General features: G+C 44.7%; 1 protein-coding gene across 4 annotated transcripts in view; it reads left to right on the top strand.

The window, feature by feature from the left end:
* The window catches only part of LOC117218994 (growth arrest-specific protein 2), a 78,480-nt gene extending 54,301 nt beyond the window's left edge, over positions 1-24,179 (top strand). For 2 of the 4 annotated variants that reach the window (XM_033467804.2, XM_033467805.2), the window contains exons 3-8: positions 7,069-7,193; positions 8,302-8,443; positions 12,454-12,700; positions 16,729-16,990; positions 18,856-18,981; positions 20,365-24,179. In XM_033467804.2, coding sequence (XP_033323695.1) covers positions 7,069-7,193; positions 8,302-8,443; positions 12,454-12,700; positions 16,729-16,990; positions 18,856-18,981; positions 20,365-20,574 — 1,112 coding nt within the window. In that variant the 3' untranslated portion in view covers positions 20,575-24,179. The remainder of the gene's footprint in view (positions 1-7,068; positions 7,194-8,301; positions 8,444-12,453; positions 12,701-16,728; positions 16,991-18,855; positions 18,982-20,364) is intronic. The other 2 variants (XM_033467806.2, XM_033467807.2) reach the window with 2 other exon arrangements.
* Positions 24,180-24,198: the final 19 nt, after the last annotated feature.

Genomic DNA, 24,198 nt, shown 5'->3' with positions numbered 1-24,198 from the left:
GAAATCGGCGACGCGTTCGTCGATTAAATCGACGCGAAGCTTCGCTCTTTCAAAAACTGGCCGCCCTTCGACGGGATCGCGAATTTCCGGCGATTCGTCCGGCAACTCGGAAAATTAGGAAACTGCCATATGTACGATGGCTATCGATACACGGGAGAATATGGAGAAAACGAAGTCGGCGACGCGTTCGTCGATGAGATCGACGCGAAGCTTCGCTCTTTCAAAAATCGGCCGCCCTTCGACGGGATCGCGAATTCCCGGCGATTCGTCCGGCGACTCGGAAAATTAGGAAACTGCAAGAGGTATGATGGCTATCGATACACGGGAGAATATGGTGGAAACGAAGTCGACGAACGCGTCATCGATTAAATCGACGCGAAGCTTCGCTCTTTCAAAAACTGGCCGCCCTTCGACGGGATCGCGAATTCCCGGCGATTCGTCCGGCGACTCGGAAAATTAGGAAACTGCCAGAAATCCTTTGAACGTTCTTTTCTGTAAACGATTAATTCCCTTTGGCGCGAGAAATTGACTGCCGCGCGTCACCCATTCGTGGGTGACGGAATCGTTTGCCCGAATTTGAAAATTAAATTGTCTATTAGGAACCGCGGAAGATAATGTCGAAATTGATAAACAGTTGAACAAAATATGAATGTTGAAAGAGTAATCGTAACTTTCCATTGCAACGTTAAGATTGCGGCACATTATGACAACTAAAAACGCATAGAAGAAAACCGTGCACGTTTATTAGTTCGCAGAGGTTTACGCCCATTTTTATAGTTATCGACGATCGTTAACCACGACAATATCGTATCTCCTTCTCCCAAATTGTTCATACTTGAGTACAATCTCGTCGCGGATTAGGGAGAAATAACAGTGCACAATAACGGTACGCGATAAATCACTGAAAGGACAATATACCCGCGCCACCCTAATTTGCCAGTGCCGCCCCGGCCTCGTCGATAGAGCACTTTCTTAAGACGAAAATTCACAGGCAATCGCACGGTTATTGAAACGTTCGCGAGTTCCCCCGTCTCGGCGAGTTATAAATCTCCCGAGCAGCAGGACAATGTTCCCAGCAGAATTCGCCCCGGTATCAGCATCTAATTACCGCTGTACGTTGCGGAATCGCTTTCTTCGAGCCTCGGCATTATTCGGCCGACGGGCACAACCAACACCGTCAAACATAAATTAGCCAGCGCGCGCGCGTGCTCTCTCTCTCTCTCTCTCTCTCTCTCTCTCTCTCTCTTGAGCAATTCTCTCTCTCTCTCTCGAGCGATTCTCTCTCTCTCTCTCTCTCGAGCGATTCTCTCTCTTTCTCGAGCGATTCTCTCTCTCTCTCTCTCTCTCTCTCGAGCGATTCTCTCTCTCTCTCTCTCTCTCTCGAGCGATTCTCTCTCTTTCTCGAGCGATTCTCTCTCTCTCTCTCTCTCTCGAGCGATTCTCTCTCTCTCTCTCTCTCTCTCTCGAGCGATTCTCTCTCTCTCTCTCGAGCGATTCTCTCTCGAGCGATTCTCTCTCTCTCTCTGTGTGTGTGTGTGTATGTATGTACATATCGCTTTTGTATATGTACACGTAAGTTCCGGGTGACCGAGTTGTAGGTAGTTCGTCGCTCGGTTCGCACTCGGGCCGCGCTCGGGCCGCACACGCTCACGCCCGTGATCTTTCGTAAGATCGGAACGGAGCAGGCATCCTACTCGATGGAGCAGCTGTTATCACGAGCCGGCCGGCCGGCTGGCTTCGCCATTGTGTCCCGGCCATATGCGAACAATATTCGCGATCCAGATTCAGTCGGCATGGCCACACGTAAACGCGAACGCGAGCGCTGACACGGACACGGACACGGACGTGGAACATGAACGCGAACGTGAACGCGAACGCGAACGTTTCCTGGCTGTGCACGTACACGTGCGCCCGGTATGTGTTGTGTATGTGTGTGTGTATGGAACGTGTGATGGACTTTACTCCATAAGCCCGGCCGTTAAAACCTTTTTTCCCCGGCGTTCTGCCCCGGGTGCAACCCTATTGTTACCGGGTCGAGTCACGAGCCCGCGCGCCGGTTCTCATTACCATCCGTATCTGCGAGGCTTTATCGCTGCTTCGGCCCAACCTAGTTCCTATTTCCCATCGTATCCCACCTATATCTATTATACGTGTGGCATGGATCGTGTCGCGGGGCTTTTCCTTAGATTCCCCGCCGTCTCGATCTATCGCGCGCGCGCGCGCGTTCTCCAATCCCGCGGATCGTGGGAGAATCGACGCCGAGCGGCCCGCGTCCCCGAACGGGAAACCAGAAACGAAATGTACGACCAACACCCGCGTAACCCGTAAACCCGTACGTATGTGTGTATAAATGTGTGTGCATGTGTGTAGTAACCAGGCATCCCCCTCCACCGGGCGATTCTCGTTCGGTTTACACGGCGACGAACGAAATTGAAATGATTTCGAGGAGTCACGCGCGAGTTGGCCTATCGTGAGAGTGTCCCGGCTAGATCATTTCCCGCTTGACCGAGCACGCCGCCGTTCCTCGAGTTTCTAGCCGGTTCGATTTTTCGATGGGTCCCCCCCTCCTCGCCCCCTCCACGTGGAAGCGATAGAATTTAATACCGGCTCAGTCACCGGCGACGATCATCCAGAAGTAGTACAGCCGATCATGCGGAATCAAGGATGATCCTGTTCGGCGAGCGTGCGAGCTAGCGAGATATACAGCCGCTGATAGACAGAGATCCGAGGCTGGTTTTCTATTAATCTCTCGATACACCCTTTGATCGTGGAAGACACGATCGTCGGACGCGTCGACGAACGGGGCGCTGTTCGCCCGACTCTCTTCGACACCCTGAATTAATTAGCGTGACTTGCGGCCGCGTCTAGCGACCGCGAACCAGTCGGAGTTTCGGCGGATATGCTCGATTTTCGGGCGCGCTGAATCGCGCGGGACGATCGATCCGAGGCAGCCCCTCGCGAGAAGAAAGATTAGGCGACTGCGAAGAGCCTTGAGTAATCGAACGTAATGATCGCGTGTTAGGTGGCGGCAGATGTTGCGGGCCCCTCCGCCGATGTGCTAGGGAGACGCTTGTTTCGCGTTGCAATTAAGCGATAAGATCTCCGATAGTCGCCGAGCATCCATTTTTTGCTATTATTCGTATGCTCTCGGGTTCTTTGCTACTGTTTTAAGCAGGCATTTTAATGTACGGTACTTCCCGTTCCTGAAGAAATTCTGTTAGTGCAGTGAATTCGACCTAATTAAAGCTCAGGTTGGAAATGAGAATGGACAATTAGGGAGAGAAGTTACGATTATTCGAATAATCGTATCTCTTTTTCCCAAATTGTTCATTTTAGTGCGCAATCTGAGCGCGAATTAGACAGAATTTACTGTACTCATATCATTCAATTAAGAGAATATTTATTCCTATTGAAAATAAAGTGTTTTTGTGGAGCAGATATTCTAGAATTTATATGTACACTAATGTCTCTCTAATTGACGCTCAGATTGTACACAAAAATGGACAATTTGGGAAGAGGAGACACGATTATTCGAGCCTTGCGGTTCGTTTTTAGAGTTACGAATTGTCAACATCTATAAAAAAAGATGTCCATTTTTCTGAACAATCTGGGCGTCAGTTAGGGAGACATTACTGTAGCGAGCTATTGTGCGGAAAAATGGACAATTTAGAAAGAGGAAATACGATTAATTTGAGTCTTATGCCTTGTTTTTATAATTATCGATTCTCAACAACTATAAAAACGAGGGCGAGACTCGAATAATCGTATCTCCTCTTCCCAAATTGCCCATTTTTCTAGTCGATCTGAGCGTCAGTTAGGGAGACATTACTGTAGCGAGCTATTGTGGGAAAAATGGACAATTTGGAAAGAGGAGATACGATTAATATAAGTCTTGCGCCTTGTTTTTATAATTACCGATTCTCAACAACTATAAAAACGAGGGCGGGACTCGAATAATCGTATCTCCTCTTCCCAAATTGCCCATTTTTCTAGTCGATCTGAGCGTCAGTTAGGGAGACATTACTGTAGCGAGCTATCGTGGGAAAAGTGGACAATTTGGAAAGAGGAAATACGATTAATATAAGTCTTGCGCCTTGTTTTTATAATTACCGATTCTCAACAACTATAAGAACGAAGCGCAAGACTCGAATAATCGTATCTCCTCTTCCCAAATTGTCAATTTCTCTGGACAATCTGCGCGTCAGTTAGGGAAACATTACTGTAGCGAGCTATTATGGGGAAAAATGGACAATTTGGAAAGAGGAAATACGATTAATATAAGTCTTGCGCCTTGTTTTTATAATTACCGATTCTCAACAACTATAAAAACGAGGGCGGGACTCGAATAATCGTATCTCCTCTTCCCAAATTATCCATTTTAGTAGACAATCTGAGCGTCAGTTAGGGAGACATTACTGTAGCGAGCTATTATGGGGAAAAATGGACAATTTGGAAAGAGGAAATACGATTAATATAAGTCTTGCGCCTTGTTTTTATAATTACCGATTCTCAACAACTATAAAAACGAGGGCGGGACTCGAATAATCGTATCTCCTCTTCCCAAATTATCCATTTTAGTAGACAATCTGAGCGTCAGTTAGGGAGACATTACTGTAGCGAGCTATTATGGGGAAAAATGGACAATTTGGAAAGAGGAAATACGATTAATATAAGTCTTGCGCCTTGTTTTTATAATTACCGATTCTCAACAACTATAAAAACGAGCCACAAGGCTCGAACAATCGTATCTCCTCTTCCCAAATTATCCATTTTAGTAGACAATCTGAGCGTCAGTTAGGGAGACATTACTGTAGCGAGCTAGCTAGATCACCGTGCTCCTGGAAAAATCACGGCGCGATCATGATGCATCGATCGGTACGCCTCTTTAACCCCGCGAGACGGATCCGATCGGTTTGATGAATGGATCCGAGCTGCGTAATGATCCGACACGCTCGCGAACTCTGCGCCGGCCGAGATCGACGCCGATTCGATCTAGTATCGAGCCGTTGGTAGCGGCTCGACCGATCAATCTGGAACGATCCAGGCCGCCCGATCGATTCTCACGTTCCCCGACGGCCGTCGCGTCGTCTCGCCGATATCTCCCTGTTTGACGGATGCGTCGATATGCATCGCGGGGTTAATTTGCCACGATGTTCGCGTTACCGGACCTCGGATCGTCTGGAATAGTAATTAACGATCCGGCTACTGGATGTTCAGGACTTTTTATACGGGCTGGATGTGAACTGAGTTTTATACAGAAGAACGTTTAACCCTGCTGTGACTAGGGGAAACATTTTTGTACGTTTTAAAATTGTGGCGATCTTCGTATTTAATTGTTGGTTATTTTTTGGCACGGAACGCAATTTGCCGGCACGCGACGCGCAAAAAGCGGAGAAAATGGAAAGAATTAGGCGAATTCTGCTGAACGCTGCATAGAAAATAGGGATGCATAATATATGCATATACGTGCACGATGTTCATGTTTGCTTCGGAACGAAGAGAAACTGCTTCGCAGAATATTATAATTGGCGCGTCGTTTTGTACAGTAATTTTATTTCGTAATTTTGTGTTGTTTTAGTTAACATTTTGTTATGGTGAATAACAATATACAATGAATCTAAAAATATCTTAACCCTTTGCGCTCGAGCGGTGACTCTGAGGCACCATTAAAATTGTTACATCACGTTCCGAGATCATTTTTATATTATAGAAGTTTAGATGTAAAAATAGTTGTTAAAATTCTAATTGTTGCATGAGTCGCAAGACTAAATTTCGCGTGCATAAAGTGCACTTTGTCGTATAAAATGGAAATATCGTAAGTCAGAAAAATTAATTTAGATTTACAGTTAAAATGGCTTCGCGAGTGCGAAGGGTTAATAAATCTTGAATAAATAATATAAATCTTAAATAAATCGTCCCTCAGCTTCTAGGCAAAAATGGGCAATTTGCGAAGAGGAAATACGATCGTTCGAGCGTCGCGGCTCGTTTTTATAGTTGTTGATAAATGACGTCTATAAAAAAATCGCGAGGCTCGAATAATTGTATCTTCTCTTCCGAATTTATCCCTTTCTGTGTACAAGCCGAGGTGAAATTTGTAGGAATTTACCGTGTGCTTCGCTTGCACGCAGTCTCGCAATTTTCGGAAAATTTCTCGCATCATGATCGAAACAAAAAAAAAAGCCACCCTGCTCTGTAACCTACGGCAAGGTATTGTTCCGTCAACCGAAGCGCCACAAAAGAGTGTAATTAAATTTCTCCCGGCGTCCACTTAGCCCGAGAACTGTTCGCGGAAAATTTCTGTAACAAAGCGGAAGTCACCCCAGCCCCAGAAGAATTTGACTGCGGCGAACGGTGCAAAGAAGGGTTGCCCCATTGTTCCGAACAATGGCGCCACTTCGTCGATACCTTTGACTGCTTTCAAGTGACCGTTTACGCAATACGTCGAGCGGCGACGGTTCGTCGACGCGGTGATCGGAAGAGGCGACAGGGGGAGAGAGAGAGAGAGAGAGAGAGAGAGAGAGAGAGAGAGAGAAGAGCGAGAGAGAAGAGCGAGAGAGAAGAGCGAGAGAGAGAGAGCGAAAGAGAGAGAGCGCGAGAGAGAGAGAGAGCGAAAGAGAGAGAGCGCGAGAGAGAGAGAGAGAGCGAAAGAGAGAGAGAGAGAGAGAGAGAGCGAAAGAGAGAGAGAGAGAGCGAGAGAGAAGAGCGCGAGAGAGAGCGAAAGAGAGAGAGCGCGAGAGATATAGAGAGCGAAAGAGAGAGAGCGCGAGAGATATACAGAGCGAAAGAGAGAGAGCGCGAGAGATATAGAGCGCGAGTAAGAGAGAAAGAGTGCGAGAGAGAGGAGGAAGAGGGAGAGGAGAGCGAGAGAGAGAGGAGAAAGTGTGCGAGAGAGAAAGAGAGAGAGTAAAGAGAGTGGAGAAGGAGTACGAGAGAGAAAGAGAGAGAGTAAAGAGAGTGGAGAAGGAGTACGAGAGAGAAAGAGAGAGAGTGGAGAGAGAGTCGCCCGACCACAGGCGCTATATCGCAATTTTTTGTCACGAATAATTAAAAATTCTGTTTGCGTTCCAGACTCGGAGTATGTGACCGGCGACAACTTCTTCGACGCGCTTGACAATGGGGTGGTTGTCTGTCGATTGGCGAGAGTCATCCAGGAGAAAGCGAGGGTGGCGATCGATGCCGGGAGAGCCAAAGGGGTGAGTAATTATGATCTCGGCGGATAAACAGTCTAGCCTAACAATAGACGAGAAACGTCTACGCTTAATCTTCGTGCGAACTTCAATTTTTCTGTTCCATAAAAGGAGAATCGTACGGAAAGTTATATCTCGCGTGCAAAGTTTCGAGAATTTCGAAGCATTATATTGCTTCGTGAATGTAACGATATATTTATTCGGATTTTTAGCGATCTTTATCGCGTGCACAATGAAGCAATATTTTTTGTATAATTAACTTCCTATAAATAACTATAAATAACTTGTTTATTAATAAATAAATTTCCTTTAAATATATCCTTACAATTCAATGTTTATAAATTAAGAAATTTGGTACACATCGTTCTCCGGCGCGTTCCGTAAACCTAATGTTAATTGCAAGATGAAGGAGTTAATTCAATAATAATAGCTAATTTCATTTTTACCCCCCAAATTTTTAGCTTTTACTTGTATACAGTGTATACAAATGTTTTTATACCCATATCAAAAAATTTGGACAGGATCTTAGATCTGTTCATACATGTGTTCATCTTCTTAATAATTTCAGCGGGTTGGTAACCGCAAAATAAATTCTATATTTGCAAGGAATTACAGTAATTTCTCCCAGAAAAATGTTCGGAGGTCGGAATCGAAACCGGCAGATCTGAGAGTACTAAGTCGCGATTCTTCACCTTGCGGCCCGTTTTTATAGCACATTATACGTACATATATGTACATTATAGTGTACATTAATACGAATACATAGTAACGCTAGAATAAAAACGACGACTTAACCTTTTTATTTAAAATTTTTTGCCACGATTCGAAGGCAATTCGAAGGCCACAGCATCGACATAGTAACGAATTACACCTTGAAATGACACACAATTCAATCGCACCTTGCAATTGCGGTTATGTCAAGATGTAATTAATCAATTACACCTTGACATAACCTCGTGACATAGGCGCAGGACTAGCACGGGGAAATTCACGGCAACGCGAGATCTGGCATATCCGGGAGAAATTACTGTATTCGATCCATCGCCACAAGAAATATGCAGTCCGCCGACGATCGGACGATCGATAACGAAATGTTTTATGGACCATTTTGCAGCCGATACCGTTGATAAGGGGCCGATGCTGGGAGAACGCAGCGAGACGGAGTTTCTTCTCCCGCGACAACATGGAGAATTTCATTCAATTCTGCCGGCGTCTGGGCGTTCACGAGAACCTTTTGTTCGAGAGCGACGATCTCGGTAAATCTGGCCAATTAATTCCAATTTCCGCGTGTATGTATAATATGTATATCGATCGCGTACACCGCGCGTGTTACCGTCGTCGGACGCCGGGACGAGGAGCCCGCGGCCCGATGAAAAGCGAAAATCCCACCAATTATCGTAGAACGCGCGAACGTTCGCGTTCCCGCGACCGAACGTTCCGGGCGAGTATGCAAATTCGAAACGTTTCCGAGGCGCGGGTAATCGCCTCGAATTAACCGCGCCGCGTCTCCTCGCCGTTCCTCGCGGGAGGAGAAAAACGGCGCGGCGCGGAGGGCTCTTCGCAGCCGGCTGACCGGTTTCGAATGCCATCGAAAACAATACGCGGCCGTGTGCGCGACAAGCTGCTGGGAAAAAGGACGACTACGTGGAAACCGCGGTCGAGCCACGTGGTTTCCCCGGGATTCTACGGACCCTTGGAATCACAAGGTTGAACATCCCGCGGCCCTCCGTCCGTTCCTCTTCAACGCGGACGGCGCACGGTTATTCGAAAAGCAAATATTATTAGGTTATTATTCAACGAATAATAGTGCGGAGATATTGTATTATTATTTTATTTATTTATATTTCGATTATGTAGCAAACATTGTACGGTAAAGTCTTCGTAATCGACGTTCAGATTTTGCACAAAAATTGACAATTTGGGAGAAGGAGATGCGATTATTCGAGCCTTGAAGCTCGTTTTTATAGTTACCGATCGTCAACGATTCTAAAAACGAGCTGCAAGGCTCGAATATAATCGTATTTCTTCTTCCTAAATTATTCATTTTAGTGCGCAATCTGAGCGCAGATTAGAGAGAATTTACTGTACTTATATCATTCAATTAAGAGAATATTTATTCCTGTTGAAAATAAAGTGTTCTTATGGAGCAGATATTCTAGAATTTATATGTTCACTAATGTCTCTCTAATTGACGCTCAGATTGTCCACAAAAATGGACAATTTGGGAAGAGGAGATACGATTGTTCGTGCCTTCGAGGCTCATTTTTATGGTCGCCGATCGTCAACGATTGTAATAACGAGGTCCAAGGCTCGAGTAATCGTAGCCTATAATATAATATATATTAATATAATATATATATATATATAATAATATAATATAATATATATATATAATAATATAATATAATATATAATAATCCTCTTTCCAAATTTTGCCTATTCTTGTTTTCAAGCTGAATGAAAATTACGGAGAATTTACTGTATATCGCGGTGTGGATATTTTGTAATTGTAGCTTTCGAAAAGGACACGTAGGAAATCGAACGACGAAGTCTCGTTCTTCGTGCGGAAATGATATCGAATGTATTAGGTTAGTGCATACGAAATGTCGGATTTTCTTTACACGCGAACGTTCGTCTCCCTGTTTTCGTTATGCTTTCGTTTCTGGCATAACCTCGTTTATAGTCGCACAGTCCAGCGCCGGAGTCGCATCTCGACGAAGAAGATTTTCTCGAAAGTGTTCCATTTTGTTGTTCGTTTCGAATTTCGCGAGGATACGAATTCGACCGATGTTCGTGTAATTTTTTTAGACGAGCATAAACTTGGTAACAACGCTGCGAAAGCTGCTCGCGATATAAACCAGGCGTTCGGGGAGAATACTGTTAACGATCGAAAAGGTGCAGCGTCGGTTTGAAAATTTTCGGTCCGCTGATTTTTCCCTGCAAAATGAACCGCGCGGAAGACCCGAAACGTCTGTGAAAAACGATGCTCCGAAAGCATCGGTGGAAACGAATGCGACCGCAGTAATTCGCTGCTCGTTCCTTCGAACCGGGGAGACGATTACGGCCGAAAAGTGCTGCCGGTACATCGACGAGATGCACGAAAAATTGAAAATTATACGACCGTCGCTCGTCGATCGGCATGGCCCGATACTTCTCCACGACGACGCTCGGTTGCGTACGTCGTACAAAACAATTGCGAAATTGAACGAATTGAAATATGAAATTTTGCAGCAGCCAGCTTATTCGCCGGATCTTTCGCCGACCGACTTTCACTTTTTTAAACATTCGGAACAGTTCTTACGGGCTGAACAGTGTGAAAATGAAGACAGTCTGAAAAATTCCCTGTCAGAGTTTATTGATTCTGAAGATCAGAATTTCTTTAAGACAGGCATCCGCGCATTAAAATCTCATTGGACAAAGTGTATCGAAGCGAATGGAGCATATTTTGATTAAATAAACAGCTCTTGAAAAAGGACATGCAGTTTTGTATGTTCGCTTAAAAATCCGACATTTCACACGCAGCAACCTAATGTAGTTCCTTCTTAGGGCAACGTCGTTAACCTTCTCGGACCCTGACGCGGGCCCCGCGAAACGGTGCTAACGTTCGTAATCGTTATCCCGAGCGAACATTAGATCGGGTCGAACCGCTTCGGATTTCTTGTCCGACGGGCACCGAAAGAATGTAATGATAGCGCATAATAAGTTGAATAAGTTCGAGCTAATCGTGTTCTTATTGCACCGACGCGCAACATTAGCGTCCTACATAGCGCACAACGGTTGTTCGACCGATGCACGGCGAGAAGGTTTAAGACGATGTTTGAATTTAGATCAGTCGTTGAACATCTTCTCCGCTCTAGAGCCTAGAAGACGTCAAATCATTTTCTGGACTTAACCTCTATTTTAATGATTAGAAATTAATTATATAGAAGATATAATTATAATATATAGAAGATTTTCCCAAAAATGTTTACTAAACTATCAAAGCTATTGGGTTGGCAACTAAGTAATTGCCGATTTGTTCAATGAAATAACAAATTTTTTTTTACTTGGAATGAAGTTTAATCTGTAATGTATGTTCCATTTCCATAGAAACTTCATACTTCCGCTAACAATGTTAATAGGTTGAGAATACTGTGTCCAAATACTTAAATTTCATTAATCTTTTCACCTTCTACTCACTTTTGTCATAAATGCATAAAATCTGCTGTCTATAAGTATATCCATATGTAAATGCAGGATGTCGTACAGGGTGTCCCATAATTATATTAACACCCGGAAAGAGGTGATTCCTCGGGTCATTTGAAATAACTTTTTCCTTAGCGAAAATGCGATCCGCGGCTTCGTTTACGAGTTATTAACGAAAAACACTGACCAATGAGAGGCGAGCTCTGCTGGCGCTAGGCGGCCGAGCCAACTAGCGCACGACGCCCGGTTCTACTCATTGGATCGACTACCTCGCGCCAGGCGATCTCGCCTCCTATTGGTCACTGTTTTTCGTTAATAACTTGTAAACAAAGCCTCGGAGAAAATTTTTGTAAAGGAAATAGTTCCTTCAAACGACCTCAGGAACCCACATCTTCGGATTGCGAGACATTTTCGGAACACCGCGTATATATTCCTTCCACTCATTTTTCTCATAAATGCATAAAATCCTAACGATTAGTGTCAAATCTGTAATCCGAGTAATATCAAATCCGTTTCGATTCGAATCCTCGCAGTTCGAAGAATTTCCATGTTATAAATCCAGGATGTTATATGAGCCGCTTATTTTTAAAGCGGCATAAGTAATGAAAAGTGGTGATTTTTTTAATGTTTATACAAAATTATTTATACTGAAAAAAATATCAGTATCCCGAGATAACAAATACAAGTAAATCTTCTCGAAAGTTAGCATCCATATTTTTAAACGTGTTAAAACGCAAACCCTTAAAATTTAAGGGTTATACATTTAATATATCGACTTAAAAACAAAAAGTGACTTATACCACTTTCAAAATAAACGGCTCGTATATTCACGTTAAAACGGTGAATACAATGCAAATAAGTAAAACCAATAATCGATGTAAAATCTGGCTCGTGACGCGGATCACGAATAGCTCGGACTATGCATGCGCAAGGTTTAGTCATTGTAGGATGAGAAGGACACAGCGAGGCGGTTCCCATAGATATTCCACGGTCCGCGCATTATTGCCGTCTGGCACATATAATAACGCTGTACGCCCCGTAATATACAATTATTTAATAGTACGATACGTATAATTGGCAGTTCTCCACGGCCAGCCACGGAACGTCGTGCTGTGCCTGCTGGAGGTGGCTCGATTGGCTTCGATCTACTCCGTGGAGCCACCGGGGCTCGTGCAGCTCGAGAGGGAAATCGCCGCTGAACAAGAGAGGGATCTTCACTGTTTGTCCGATAGCGGTATATCTCACAGCAGCCTCGTCTCTTGGCAATTCCAATCACCGTCCCCGACCGCGACGCCGAGACCACCAGCCGAGAAGATAAAACACAGCAGGTAGAGAGTCTACGATACCGTCTATCGCTCCTCGAACGGTATTGCTTTTCTCGTCACGGCCTCCTCGGCGAGTCGAAACGATCGACGCTCGATCGCTATTCCGTCTGTGGCCTCTATCGAATCGCTCGCCACGGCTCGATCTCAGTTCCGGCCGGTCTCTGCGAGAGCCGGATAGAACAACGGACGGTTAATTGTTTCAACGGATAGCTCAAACACGTTCGAGTCGAAGGGACATTTCTATGACGTATAGAGGTACGGTAATGTCTCCCTTACTGACGCTCTGATTGTCCGCTGAAACGGATAATTTGGGAAGAGGAGATACGATTATTCGAGGCTTGCGGCTCGTTTTTTGACTGTCGACAATCGGTAACTGTAATGAACGAGGTGCAATGCTCTAAAAATTGCATCTTCTCTTACCAAATTGTCCATTTTTCTGCAGAATCTGAGCGTCAGTAAGGGAGACATTACTGTACAAAAATGTCTCTCATACTGACGTTCTGATTGTCCACTAAAGTGGACAATTTGGGAAGAGGAGTTGCGATTATTCGAGGCTTGCGGCTCGTTTTTTGACTGTCGACAATCGGTAACTGTAATGAACGAGGTGCAAAGCTCTAAAAATTGCATCTTCTCTTACCAAATTGTCCATTTTTCTGCACAATCTGAGCGTCAGTAAGGGAGACATTACTGTACAAAAATGTCTCCCATACTGACGTTCTGATTGTCCACTAAAATGGACAATTTGGGAAGAGGAGTTGCGATTATTCGAGGCTTGCGACTTGTTTTTTTGGCTGTCGACAATCGGTAACTGTAATGAACGAGGTGCAATGCTCTAAAAATTGCATCTTCTATTACCAAATTGTCCATTTTTCTGCACAATCCGAGCGTCAGTAAGGGAGACATTACTGTACATCCACTAAAATGGACAATTTGGGAAGAGGAGTTGCGATGATTATTCGAGCCTTTCGGCTCGTTTTTGTAATTGTTGACAATTCGTAACTGTAAAGACAAACTGCAAGGCCTCGAATAGTCGTATCTCTTCTTCCCAAATTGTCCATTTTTGTGGACAATCTGAGCGTCGATTAGGGAGACATTACTGTAGTCGGAAGTTGTCGAAGTCTTTGGTCAAGGTTTTAGTCGAACAATTCGTTCGAATAGATGGAATCGTTTCTTCAAATTTAGCTTCAAATACATGCGAAATAGAAGATTTTGCTTCAAATCCATGCGAAACAAACGATTTAGCTTGAAATCCATGCGAAACAAACGATTTAGCTTGAAATCCACGCGAAATAGAAGATTTCGCTTCAAATCCATACGAAATAGAAAATTTTGCTTCAAATCCATGCGAAACAAACGATTTAGCTTCAAATAAATTCGAAGGATGAAATGTTCGACTAAAAAGTGTTCGTTCGGACAAAATGTTTATTCGAGCAATACCCAATTAGGCTGTGAACGTTGAGCTATGCTCAATATTTTCAATGTTGCTGGGAACTATGCACGAATTTTTACGCGGATCTGCACGATAAATTAATAAATAATTAGATAATAAATATGTATAACAAATAAATAAATAAATATACATATATAAATAATAAATAAATATACATATATAAATAATAAATAAATAAACATCCAAATAATAAATGAATAAATATACAAATAATAAATAAATAATTAACAAATGAGTAGCATCATTCGGTCACCGATTTACTTCGGTCGTTAGTTTACTCGGTTCATTTCGAAGGCTCTGAACGACATTTCACGGAATGTTCGATCACTAAAATTAGAAACAAGTGACTCATTTTTTACGGCGATAATTGCACCGTAAGTGTTGAGCCGTAAAACCGCGCACGTTCGGCTCGCCGGTCTGCCTCGATAACGACCTACGACCCGACGGAAACACGACTCGAGAGGGAAAAGAAAACGCCGAGTCCGATTCAACGAGACTCTCTGCGTTTGCTGAAAAAGGATTCGCCTAATGGGTAAATCTGCGAGGCGTTGCATTCTAAGAAAGACAGCGCACACTTACCTCGACCGTAACGCAATGCCGTAGGAGTGGCGGTGTTTCATGGCGTGTAAACCTTACGGTATTTACGGCAAACCCGTGGCAGATACGCCGCGGCGTAATTATGATAAGCAACAGAAAGTGCGCGGAGGCCCGTCTCTCTCTCTCTCGCGTTCTTTTTTCTCGCGCGCTCTCTCTCTCTCGCGCTCTTCTCTCTCGCGCTTTCCTCTCTCTCTCGCGCTCTTTTCTCTCGCGCTCTCTCTCTCTCTCGCGCTTTTCTCTCTCTCTCGTGCTCTTTTCTCTCTCTCTCGTGCTCTTTTCTCTCTCTCTCGTGCTCTTTTCTCTCTCTCTCGTGCTCTTTTCTCTCTCTCTCGTGCTCTTTTCTCTCGCGCTCTTCTCTCTCGCCCTCTCTCTCTCGCGCTCTCTCTTTCTCTCCCCCTCAACTACCGTTGTCGCAAAAACAGTTCCGAGATGCTTTTTTCACCGAAGAATCACAGGCGAATTACTGTATCGTGTTACTGGCGCGTGCGCCGGAACCTTCAATCAAAACAGTGAAATCAAAAGCCTCCCGTGTGCGCTCTTAATCCCGCCGTAGCTGCGGCCAGTAATTGTGCAAACGCGTTACGATGCCGGGGATCGAAGCGGGCTCGCACTCGAATGCATCGTTTAAGAAAATGAGTACGTGCTTGTTCTTTGGAAACTTTTATATAGGAAGAAACGTTGCTCTCAGAGTGGCGTTCTTACGAAGCAAACAGAAACCTCGTTCACGATTCAGAAAGCTTCCATAATATTCTTGCTTTCAAGCATCGTTTGTCGACCATCTTTCTTGTTCCGTTCGTTCAAGCTTGATCGTTTTATGCAATTTCAATAGCAACGAGCTAGACACGCGATGAAGATTTTATACATGATTTGTTAGGCTACATAATAAATTTGCGGACCTCTGACATCCGGGAATAGACAAGGAAAATTACGGGAATTCGAAGCGGTAGTTTGAATGGATTTTGAGATATGTTCTCGCGGGGCTGTTTCTATGCAATTTAGCTTAAATGAAAGCTGGAAGTGTCTACTTTAGAACAGGGTAGATTAGATTTTAATGACACGATGAGATCATTTTGAAGAATTAAAAGGAATCAACTTCTAACATCATGGGGTTTACAAGGTTTAAACGGAAAAGTTCAGATGGACTTCAAGATACGTTCCCGCAGAGCCATTTCTATGTAATTTAGCTTAAATGAAAGCTGGAAGTGTCTACTTTAGAGTAGGGTAGATTAGATTTTAATGACACGATGAGATCATTTTGAAGAACTTTAAGGAATTGACTTCTAACATCGTGTGGCTTACAAGATTTAAAAGGAAAAGTTCAGATGGTCTTCAAGATACGTTCCCGCAGAGCCATTTCTATGTAATTTAGCTTAAATGAAAGCTGGAAGTGTCTACTTTAGAGTAGGGTAGATTAGATTACACTAAAAGGACGAGATCATTTTAAAGAATTAAAAGGAATCGACTTCTAACATCATGGGGTTTACAAGATTTAAAAGGAAAAGTTCAGATGGTCTTCAAGATACGTTCCTGTAGATCTATTTCTATGCAATTTAGCTTAAACGAAAGCTGGAAGTGTCTGCTTTAGAACAGTGTAGATTAGGCTGAAATTGTATAACAAGTCCGTTCGCGTGGACGATTACACCGTACTTAATACTTACAATGAGTCACAACACTTAAAACGAATGTCACTTATTTGCTCCAAATCGATAGAAAATTTGATTTCTTCGTCATGAACATCCAAGAATGAAAGTAAATGGGGACATACAAGTGACAAAAATTCTTTCGTTCAATTATCAAAAATTATTGTGAACAAAGAAGTGCGTGCTGGGCGCCGTACACTCGAAATAAATCGTAGCAATCGTGGTAACTTACCGAAACGATTCAGAAATATTTCGATCCCAGTTTACGATCGAATGGTACGAAAACGGTAAAAAGCGTCGCACGATATTCCTTCGAACTAAGCTTTTCTCTCGCGATCTTGTAGCTCGGCGTCGGAGGTGACCTCGTCAGCGACAAGATGGCTGGACACAACGACGGGTGCCACCCACGAGCCCGAGATGCGGCGGTCGGTTAGCGATAATGGACCACAGGGCAGCGATGGCGTGCCCAGCGATACCACGGAAGACGATTGGTCGCGTGGAAGCGCCGAAGACCCGGACGAGGTTCCATCACCGTCGAGTTCACCTTTGCCCTCGCCAGCCGAGCCGCCGGAACACACCGGGCCCATAACGGAACTCGATCGCAAGGTAAAACAGCTGGTACCAGAAACTAATCTGCCTGTCAAAGTGTCCATTAACCAGTCCCCTCCGCCCCTCCTCGCAATTCGCAATTCTCGCAGTGTCAAGCGATCTTCTCTCAATTCGGAAATACAGTAAATTCTCCGCGATTTTCCTTCAACTTGTAATCGCTGTTTCCAAATTCCCCATTTTTGTTTATAGACTGAAGGAAAATTAGGGGGAATTTACGACAGTAAATATAAGAATAATTAATCAATAATGGTTTCAAAATAATTCTATCGAATGTTCGATATTTGACACCTTGGTTTGCGATTCATGTCGCAACGTCGGAATACTTCATTTTCATGGTCATAATTAGATTCCAAGTTTTCACGGTCTTATTTGAAAATATGTATTACATATTATATACAGGATGTCCTAAAATTATGGTATTTCTTTCTCCTTTGTAAAAATGTTCTCCGATGCGTCGTTAACGAGTTATCAACGAAAAACACCGACCAATGAGAAGCGAGCTCGGCTAGTGCGAGGCAGCCGAGCCAACGAGCGCGCGGAGCCCAGTTCCGTTCATTGGCTCGGCCGCCACGCGCCAGCTGATCCCGCCTCTCATTGGTCACTGTTTTTCTGTTAATAACTCGTAAACGAAGCCGCGGATCGCATTTTCGCTAAGGAAAAAGTTACTTCAAATGATCTCATGAATCCCTCAGTGCCGGGAAATACAATAATTTTAGGACATAATTTTATACGATATATCGATGTTTAGTATCGACGTTTGGCACAGAAAACAGACGTTTGTTAATCGCAGTAAACAGTACATAGGCAATTACAATTTGCGTAAAAGTCTGCAGTCCAGGTATAACAGTTGTCCAGGCCTTTCCAGTTGTTCTGTGCCTTTCCAGGCACGTTGCACGTGGGAAAAATGAACGAACGACTATTTCACAATAATATCTTCCTAGGATGTACAAAGTTTATGCACTCCTCTTATCAGCATATTCCATATTCATGAAAATAATGTTTCCTTGCCACCGACGCGCATCGAAACGTCTTCGTGCGTTATAAACGTACGTTCGATATTTTTCAATGAATACTTTCGACGGCAATAAATATTCATTTGTCTTGTCTCGTCTTACGTTACGTTAATTAATATTGTCCTGGTGGAAAATGACTGCTATAATGACTGCTATAATTAGCATTGTCCTGGTGGAAAATGACACCTTTACGATTGACCAGTTCTGGTCGCTTTTCCTTGACCGCTGCATTCAATTTGTCCAGTTGCTAACATTCACGGATAATAAAAAATAACATAATAATAATAATAATAATAATAATTTAATAATATAACATTTACGGATATCATAAAAATGGGAGTGAGAGACATCTATAACTGAAATCGGCAATTACTTAGTTGCCAACCCAATAATTACCTGTCCGCGCCGTTTTCTTTCCAACGAACATTTCTTATCGCGTAAATGTTCTTACGTCGAGTCGAAGCGTTTTTACCGTAACACGACTGAGAAGCGGTATAGAGGCAGGACTCCACGGTGAGCTCGCATCGCGTCACGTTCGCTATGAATGGCGTGAGCAAGGCAGAGAGGAAGAACGGAACAATGGAAGTAAACGGCTCCCTTTAAGCTTTTTCACGTATGCGTTTGCACGCACGTAGATATTCCCGCGTGTCGACGAATTCCCGCGCACGCAAAGCGAAAAGCGTTTGTTACGCGCGGCACCGCGTCCGCGACTTTCCCCGCGACCAACGCCGATTCGTATCGTCCGACAGTCGATCGTTCTTCGTCCAACGGGGACCGTCCCACTGTCTCTCCACGTTAAAAATACGTCGTCACCGTTGCTTCTGCAGGCACCGTATTCTTTGTTTTCAGGTGAGACGGGCAACGGAGGCCGTTCAGAGACTCTGCCAGTGTCCCTCGGAGAAGTGCTCGAAGCTGAAGGTGCGCAAAGTTGGCGAAGGCCGATACCATATCGCCGGACGGAACGTCTTCATCAGGGTCAGTTACGATTTTGATCGATGCGATGAAGTTTGCCAGGGTTGAGAGGATTCGGTCTGATACTCAGGGATTCGTACCAAAATGGAAATTACATTCATTTGCAAATATTTTCGGTTATTATTCCTTCATAATTCTTATAGAAACCGAAATTTAGGAATATTTGTGTACAGTAAGTTCTCTCCAATTGTCCGTCAGCTTGTACACGGAAATGGATAATTTGGGAAGAGGAGATATAGTCGCTGAATAATTAGTTTAATCTTAATATCTTAATATAATTAAATGATTATCCTAATATTCTAAATATAATTATAGTACAAATCTCGCGGCTCGTTTTTTTGGTCGCCGATTGTTGACAATTATAAAAAAGAGTCGCGAGACTCGAATAGTCGTATCTTCTTTTCCCAAATTATCTTAATATCCTAATATAATTATAATATAAATCGTACCACCTCCTCTTCTCAAATTGTCCATTTTTCTTTCCAAATTGATCGTCAATTTGGGAGAACTCGCTGTAAGTAGTCCACCGAACTCATGGTACGTGCACCCGAGAATGCGGCGCGCGTCTCTCGCCGTTAACCTTTTAGGTACGGCTGAATTCTGCGCGAGGCTATTTCTCTGGACGGCAGAGTCTGATCTGTACTGTACAGAGTCTGATACTGTATATTCTGTCTGTATATACAGGGTGTCCCAAAAATGTCTCGCAATCCGAAAGTGGCGGGTTCCTCGGGCCATATGAAGCAACTTTTTCCTTTACAAAAATGTTCTCCGAGGCACTGTTAACGAGTTATTAACGAAAAACAGTGACCAATGAGAGGCGAGCTCGGCTGGCGCGAGGCGATCGAGCCAATGAGCGGAACTGGGCTTCGCGCGCTGGTTGGCTGGGCCGCCTCGCGTCAGCCGTACTCGATTCTTATTGGTCACTGTTTGTTCGTTGATAACTCGTTAACGGTGCCTCGAAGAACATTTTTGTAAAGGAAGAAGTTGCTTCAAATGATCCGAGGAACCTGCCATTTCCGGATTGCGAGACATTTTTGGGACACCCTGTGGACTGTTGTAAATCGATGAGAAGACAAAAGAAGTGTGAAACAATGCATACGAAGACGATTATTTGGTTCAAACGATGAGCGAGTGAGCTACTAGAGCAAGCCACTATAGCGGCGCGTCGTCCAGAGAGATGACATCCGCGAAAGCCACTATAGTGGCGTGTGTCGTTCTGAAAGATGACATCCGCGGAAGCCACTATAGTGGCACGTCGTGCCTAAAAGGTTAACAACGCGTCGCCGCGCATCGGGGCGCTCCGGCGAATCCTCTTAGAACTGAAATCCAGCTTGTCCGAGTAGGAACTGCTAATGATGACCCCTGTGTGCCGCCTGTTGTTCGCAGCTGCTGAAGGGTAGACACATGATGGTCCGAGTGGGCGGCGGCTGGGACACCTTGGAGCATTTCTTGGCGAGGCATGATCCCTGTCAGGTGAGGACCCTCAACCGCGAGAGCACGCCGCCTTCACCCCACGGCAACAAGCACACCGCCAACTTTCTTCCCATTCGCGCCAAGTATCGCAGCCCCCCGACGGAATTCGTCTCGGCCCGCTAGCCTAAAAGCACAGTGCCTGTTACAAGTCCACGCTACTTCACGTTCATGCTGCTGTTAGTCTGTTACGTACAAGTAGAGTACACACACACACACATACACGACTCGTCGACAGGGTGGCGGCCGCGTGTCGCGAGGCACACCGGCGCGGTTCCCTTTTCCCGTTCGCGGTCGCGAGAGGTGACTGAACCGTGACGAGAGTTTTAGGGGAACCAGGCTGATAGAGAGGATAAACGGCGTCGCGCGCCGGCTAGAGCGCGGAGCACGATCGATGTGCCCTGAGTCATGGTCGCCGGGCCCCAAAACGGCGACTTGTTCCTTCTTTCCAACCGCTGTCGGGCGCGTTGACGATGTCGAGGGACTCGCGGCCGCTTTGTCCGGCTATCAGCAAGGGTCCCGTATCGAACGCGTGTCCCTCGCGGCACGCCTCCGCTGTCTCACCAATAATTACATGTCTTCTATTCTATCGCGATATTACATGCACACTGGTAACGCCGTGCACCTATCTTTTAGACGGATAAGTTATACCAGGGGATGGCACTATTTTTTCTTACATGTCATGTAACAACGGCTAGGGAGCACTAATCATTGTAACGTACGTCCTTTGCAAGCGTGTTAATATGCCATCTTCTTGCGCGAAGGCCCGAGCCGGAGGCCAACGGAGCTCCCGCTCGCGGGCCGTTTTACCTCTTACTCTACTATATTTCTCTTCTTCTATCGATTCAATCTCGACGAATGTACGCGCATTTACATTTAATCGTTTCCATTGTATATGCTATCGAGGCACGCGTTGCGTTCGCACAGGATGCGCGAATAGGGCGAGCCGGCTTAAGTGCTACCGTTTCGGTACCGTTGACAATTGCTTCCGACGAGATCGACGAAGCGTTCGGACCTCTTCGGAGAACTCTCTTCTGCTGTGCGCGCCTCTCTCGAAACACCTCTAAGGTCGCCTTCGGTATTTTAAACGCAGAAAGTTAGAAAATCGAAGGTGACCCGCGGCACCCCGAAGAGCTTCCCCCCGCCGGCGCCCGTCCGCGCGTGCGAACGCAGCCTGCATATTTATTTGTACTTCTACATCGTTAATCGATCGCGTAATAAAAGTACAAGACTATTTTTTGTACGATATTCACTCGCTTCGTCGCTTAAACGTTTAACCTTTTCGACGGTTCGGGCGTTCGGGGATCGAGCCGGCGCGCGACGATCGCGCGATCAATGATCCGTGATCGGCGCGATCCGCGCTTGCACAGGACCACTGTGCAGGACCGCGAAAATCGGCGCGCGAGATTCTCCGTTTAAACGCCTCGAATCTTTATATAGCGATGAAAGGGTTAAGCGTCACGCATTCCACGAATGACAGGCATATTGACGCTTGATTTGGAAATTGTCTAACAGAAACAGACAAGAGGGCAATGCACCTGGTAGAGGTAGCTTTACGACCGCAATGACCAAAGTTCGCTGACGGTATGTTGAAATGATGCCAGTGACAGCCGATCGGAATGTCGTTCGCTGTGAAGACAACGGGTCCGCCGGTCTTTTAGCCGCTGTCGTTGTAACGATCGTCGGCGATCGAGCTCGATTAGCTGCCGAAGGCCGCGCGATTTCCACACTTTAGGCCGCCCTTTATAGGGGCTCTTACGACGACGAGGTAGAAAATGGTCGTGCAATGAAAAAGGAGAATCTTCGACGAGCTTCTCGGTTAGATTTAGTATCTCGAAAACCATTTCGATCGCCCGGGAGAGCTTGATTTTCTACCAAGAATGTAACTTTAAGTGTCAGAGAATTCGTGGAAGTTGCGATTATATTTGCAAATAGCATCACGAGGAAGACGGGTGTGTAACAGCTGAAATGTCGAGGGCCTCGAGCAACCAATTGACTTACTTCCAGCCAGCAGATACTTCGAACTTTACCCACGCACATGATGATTAGAAGGAAGTGCAATTATGGACTCGGGTAATGTCAGCCTAGGTCAAGAGCTTCTCCCCCCCCTTAACGCCGCAGGAAATTGTATGTTCCCACGAACGATTCCGTCTCGCAAAACTACGTTTTAAGGGTTCACAAGGAGTCTCCCGAGATTGCGGAACGCAATCTGTTCACCGAGACGTTCGAGTATCACTTGCAACCCCGCACTTGGTCATTGCTGCAGCCTGCGAAGGCGTATCCCGTAGCGCACTTCAAATATCTCCAGGCACTTAGACGATAAATTGGCAAGAAAAATGGCAGGGTCGGTCGCGCGGCGTAACAGTTTCCCCGTTGTAAATACGATTATAGTTTTGTTTATCGTGTTCGGACGCGATCGCTTGCTAAATCGATCGTGTTTTGCAGACTGTTAACGATGAACGTGCACGATAAAAACGGTCTCGTGTGTTTTTTCTTTTACCATTGTGAACTCTTGTAATTATAATTTCTGTTCGCAGGATAATGCCAAGGCAGTTGCACTTCTTTTTTTATTCGCATGTTACAACGGCGACGTATACTCGCCGACCCTGAAATTGAATATCACACTGTTTCGGCACATTTAATCGACGCGTTACTCAGAAATCGGCTAACTATCGCAAAATGCTTCACGATGACTGCCATAATTACATACATACATACATACATACATGCATATATATATATATATATTTATACATATATATCTATGTTTTGTACTTTTATAATAAACACGTAGGCTAAGGGATTCATGGAGGACGTTATCGTCGAAATTAAATTATGTGCGATGTGTTTGTTGGGTTCACAGAAATGCAAGGGCACAGGAATGTGCAAAGGAATACCAAAGCAAAGAAATGCGCGACGAGTATTGTCGGCACGTTGAGAGGCTATTGTCGTTCGAGGAAATTTTTTGTTAGACTTTTTCCTTATTCCCTTCAATTGAGACCATAATCCTTTATATCTCGTAGGACTTTCTGTTCTCGCGCGTCCCACACGTGACTGCGTTCGGAATTTTCGTTACGCATTTACTTGGCGCAGAGACTGTATTTATTTTGTAAATGGTGAACAACAACAAATTGTGAACCGCCGATGCAACGAGACTTTGTTCGAGTGCGTTCTGTGTAGACTAATTTTCTGGTACGCGCGAACGAAGCGATTCCGCCATATTATAATTATTGTAAACGCGTTACTTGGTAAGTCTGTCTTATACACATTTAAGATTAAGTTGTTTTGTACCTGCTTGCTTCCACGCAGAGTATTGAAAATGTTTTCTTCGTCCTTTCTTTTTCCCCCCCACCCCGGCGTGAAACGAACGCGACGTTGTGTTTCGTTCGAAAATCCAAATTTGTTTCAACAGGCAGGCGTCGTGTGACGAATTTCTGGAGAAATTGCGCAATCCCGAAGGAACGACGATCGTTTCGAGTAAATTTTTAGGAACCTCGGAATTAATTTGTGAAGGTTTTCCATGACTTGTGATATAATCGTATTGCATATTATACTATTTTCAATTCTTGCTGCACGTTAGCAACCGAAACAAAGCTTTTGTAAAGTCTACGTCATAATCGTTTCATATATTCCACGTAACATGTACGGTTAATAACGTTAGGTTCATGTAAGTACAATGCAATTGTGTTGATTGTTATATTTTGTTGAACAATAAAATATTTAATTACGGACTCGCTCGTTCAACAGGTG

The sequence above is a fragment of the Megalopta genalis genome, chromosome 4 (assembly GCF_051020955.1).
Source record: "Megalopta genalis isolate 19385.01 chromosome 4, iyMegGena1_principal, whole genome shotgun sequence".
Taxonomy (NCBI): Eukaryota; Metazoa; Arthropoda; class Insecta; order Hymenoptera; family Halictidae; genus Megalopta; species Megalopta genalis.
Note: the sequence above shows the minus strand (reverse complement) of the source record. Positions and strands in the feature narration are given on the sequence as shown.